Source organism: Malania oleifera, chromosome 10, assembly GCF_029873635.1.
Source record: "Malania oleifera isolate guangnan ecotype guangnan chromosome 10, ASM2987363v1, whole genome shotgun sequence".
In the NCBI taxonomy this organism is placed as follows: Eukaryota; Viridiplantae; Streptophyta; class Magnoliopsida; order Santalales; family Ximeniaceae; genus Malania; species Malania oleifera.
The window spans coordinates 34,177,901-34,181,562 of record NC_080426.1 but is presented as its reverse complement, the minus strand read 5'-3'; the positions used below and the strand labels follow the sequence as shown (position 1 = coordinate 34,181,562).

Genomic DNA, 3,662 nt, shown 5'->3' with positions numbered 1-3,662 from the left:
AAGTTAAAAAAGAGCAAAAAAAAAAAGAAGAAATAAAATAATAAAAGTGTCTTAAAATATTAGAACTATGTCTAAGAGCACTAATTATGTTTTAAAAAAATAAATTTATACAAATTTCTGCAACTAAATCATTTTAAATTAATTAATCATTGATTAACTTTGACAGCTTCAGAGATTATAATAGCCAATTTTTTAACTTGATTTAAATAAATGACATTGTAATCACTCATAACAACTCAATCCAAACATTTAAAGAAGTGACAAAACATAAAGCGAATAATAAGACATATTAAATTATTATCTTAATTTCATTTGGCGTTGGAACTATTATGTTTGTCAAGAAGACATAAATAAATAAATAAATAAACGTGTCGTTTGTATATAAATAGAATTTTTTCAAAAAGGAGAACGTGATGGAAAGTGAAATTTCACAGAAACGCAAAATATAATAAAAAAATTAAGATGTTACCGCGGACCAATTGAGAATTTGAAAACAACCCCACATATAAACCCTGCTTAAACCCCTTCCAAGCAAGCTAGCTCACTCTACTACTGAGAAATTGAAATACGGGCAGAGCACCATGGACTCCGACTTCGCCCTTCTCCAATCCATCCGCCGATTTCTTCTAGAAGACGATGACGATTTCCCGGAGAATTTAACCGCGAGCAGTGCCGGCGATGCTCCTATGAGTTCATTCGGTTTCGGCAGCACCAATGCGGCTCCAATATTGGAGAGCTCTGAATCTGACTCTTGGGGTTCTGTCAGTTCGGCGGCGAGTTCCTGGTTGGCAAATGCGGAACAGGTGACGACATTGCGCCCGGCCCGTGGAAGGGCACGTGGATCACACGCGCCGCCGGAGAGGAGGCAGTATAGGGGAGTGAGGAGGAGGCCGTGGGGGACGTACGCGGCGGAGATAAGGGATCCGGCGAAGAACGGCGACAGAGTGTGGCTGGGCACTTACCGGACGGCGGAGGACGCCGCCCTGGCTTACGACCGAGCCGCTTTCAGAATTCGGGGCTCCCGTGCTTTGCTCAATTTTCCACTCCTGATAGGCTCCGATGCACCGGAGCTGGTGAGGGTGACCCCGAAGCGCCGGTCGCTGGATTCTTCATTGTCACCGTCGTCGTCTTCTTCATCTTCATCGCTTTCGTGTTCCTCTGGCAATGGGTCTCTGAAGCACAGAAAGCTGGGAGTGGCAGAGTCATCAGTTGGCAAAGAAAGTACATTAATGGAGTCGAATTGTGTTTGCGTTGATTCTAATGAAATCGCATTTGCAGAAGATGATGAGTTTAGTCAATGGTTGATTAATTAAATTTTAAGACATTTAATTATGATCCCCCCTTGATGTTTAGCTTTAGGATGGAGTTTGATTAATGGGGGTTTAATTAGGTGACTTAGTTCTTAATATTATTGTAAATATTCAACTTTCTTAGTAAAAGTTTTTTATTTTTTACATTTTAGTAAAAAATAAAATAATATTTTATTATAATTCATTCTATTCAATCAATGAACTAAACAAAGTAACCATATGAAAAGTGTATTGTTGGAACTGGGTTAAAAAGTCAAGTGGCTTTAGACTCAAGTTCTCAATATAGTCAAATATAAGGGTAAAATCATTCATAGTGATACTGACAAGATGATTTTATCAGGTAATGGAGATACTTTAAGCATTCCATTAGTTAAGTATCAATGTTTAAAAAAAAAAAAAAACTTGTACAGTGAAGATAAAGAGATATGTATGAGAAATTAACTTTTTTTGGGCTTATATTAAGGTTTTGGATATTTTGGACAACAGAGTAGGTAAAATTCTCTCTTAAATTATAAAATTCTTTAAATAATCAAGATGTTCAATGAGGAAAAGATAAGTTCTTTAGGGTGCATTTGTTTCGGATGATTAAATTTTATGGGGCTTCAATGAACTGAATAGTATTAGACTAGTTATGATAATTATCCTATCTCGTGTTTAGATTATCATCAATAAATGTTAGTCATTGGTGGATTCAAAAATCATGGTTAGGGGGATCAAAATTTATTGAGATTGTTTTGATATGTTTGTAAAGTATTATGACTTGACGATAATTATATATTCTATTAACATGTAAATGCATCTCAAAAATAATAAATACATATCAACAATAGTAAAAACTAAAAAATAGTCAAATTTAATGTCACTAAGACCATATATGTGCATGGTATACTATTTTGTAAATTATCTTTCTTCTCATTGCAAGTCTAGTTTTTACAATATTAATAATTGAAAAAAAAATTGCACTTGATTATAATTTTACAAAATAGGATTAAAAAAAAGTAGAATTAATCTATCCACAAGAGGATAGATTACTGATTTTATTATTTTCACCAAATCCTAGCATAATGATCTAAAAATAGTTTATACTTTTTAAAATTAAAAAAAAAAAATCTAGGCGCTAACAAGTATCAAGATTATAATACTATAAGTAATATCTCCAAACTTCCCTTTTCAAGTAAAGTCCTCAAGGCAATATTTACAAATTTTTATGATGAATATTTTTGTTACCTTTTATTTTTAATAATTTTCTTTTAAGAAATTGGAAATCGTTATATCCGTATGTATACCTATTTTATATACTAGTATTAGTAATTCTTAACTCTTCTGATTCAGATTTTTATACCATTAAGTAAGAAATTTTACAGCCTATATTTGCTCATAACTTGATTTTTAATACTTTTGACATGCTCATACTATAACCTATCATTCTATTTTTTTTTAATATGATAAGAACAATAAATGTAGTTATTTTTTTTTTAACTATGTCAAAAAATTCTACTGCTGCCAAGAATAGATTGACTTTTGTTAAACCGTCCTTCGACCGCGATCACCTGAAAAGAATCAAACAAGAATAGCTCGGAGAACCCGATGTGTATTTCAGAGGATCACTCTGATACCTAAGTTAGGGAATGAGAGATTCAGATTGCATCAGTAATGAGTGAAGAATGAGATGTTTAATTATCCCCCTTTTATAGTGGTGGGAAGGGGTAATAAATAACTTAAGAATAATTATTTAGGATATTAACCGTGGTTTTGTTACCGTATCGGGGGATCGATCATGTGAGGTATCAATTTTGTGACCGTATCCCCTCATGAGTATATTTATTAATTTTGGGGCATCAAATTTAAATACATGTCATTACTTTTTAAAATAAAAATAAAATAAAACAATAGTAATCATATTTGCCTTATGTACTGAGGACTTTACTAAGATGGATGCAGCATAGCATCTTCGTTGAAAGTGGTTTAGTAGCTCGCCATAGCATGCATATGACGCGTGGAAGAAAGAAATTCAAACAAAAGGAAAACAAGAAAATATATAAAAATAAATAAATAAATGTTTGAAAAACGAAAATGAGCTTCACGTGCCCCTCTGGAAAAGTGATCTGATCTTATCCAAGTTGTGCTTAAATTATATTAATTAATTAAAAATTATTGGCACTTAATTAATGGTTTGTTAATTAATTAACTGCGGTGGTCGCTGGATAGGATTCCTTTACAAACGAGTAAAGAAACAAAAATTAACAATAGTAATATATTTAATATGTTGGAATGGAATGAACTAAAAATTAAAATAAAATTAAAAATTATATAATAAATTTGTAAAAATATAAAAAATAATTATATATATTT

General features: G+C 32.2%; 1 protein-coding gene across 1 annotated transcript; it reads left to right on the top strand.

Annotated features, from left to right (window-relative positions):
• Window positions 1–544: 544 nt before the first annotated feature.
• LOC131166215 (ethylene-responsive transcription factor 2-like) lies at window positions 545–1,486 on the top strand. Its single transcript, XM_058124561.1, has one exon. It carries the CDS (start codon window positions 582–584, stop codon window positions 1,311–1,313), a length of 732 nt encoding a protein of 243 aa, XP_057980544.1. The 5' UTR covers window positions 545–581; the 3' UTR covers window positions 1,314–1,486.
• The last annotated feature ends 2,176 nt before the right edge of the window (window positions 1,487–3,662 follow it).

Excerpts from the sequence above, each read along its gene's own strand:
- LOC131166215 (XM_058124561.1), top strand. The coding sequence starts at position 582 with ATGGACTCCGACTTCGCCCTTCTCCAATCCATCCGCCGATTTCTTCTA.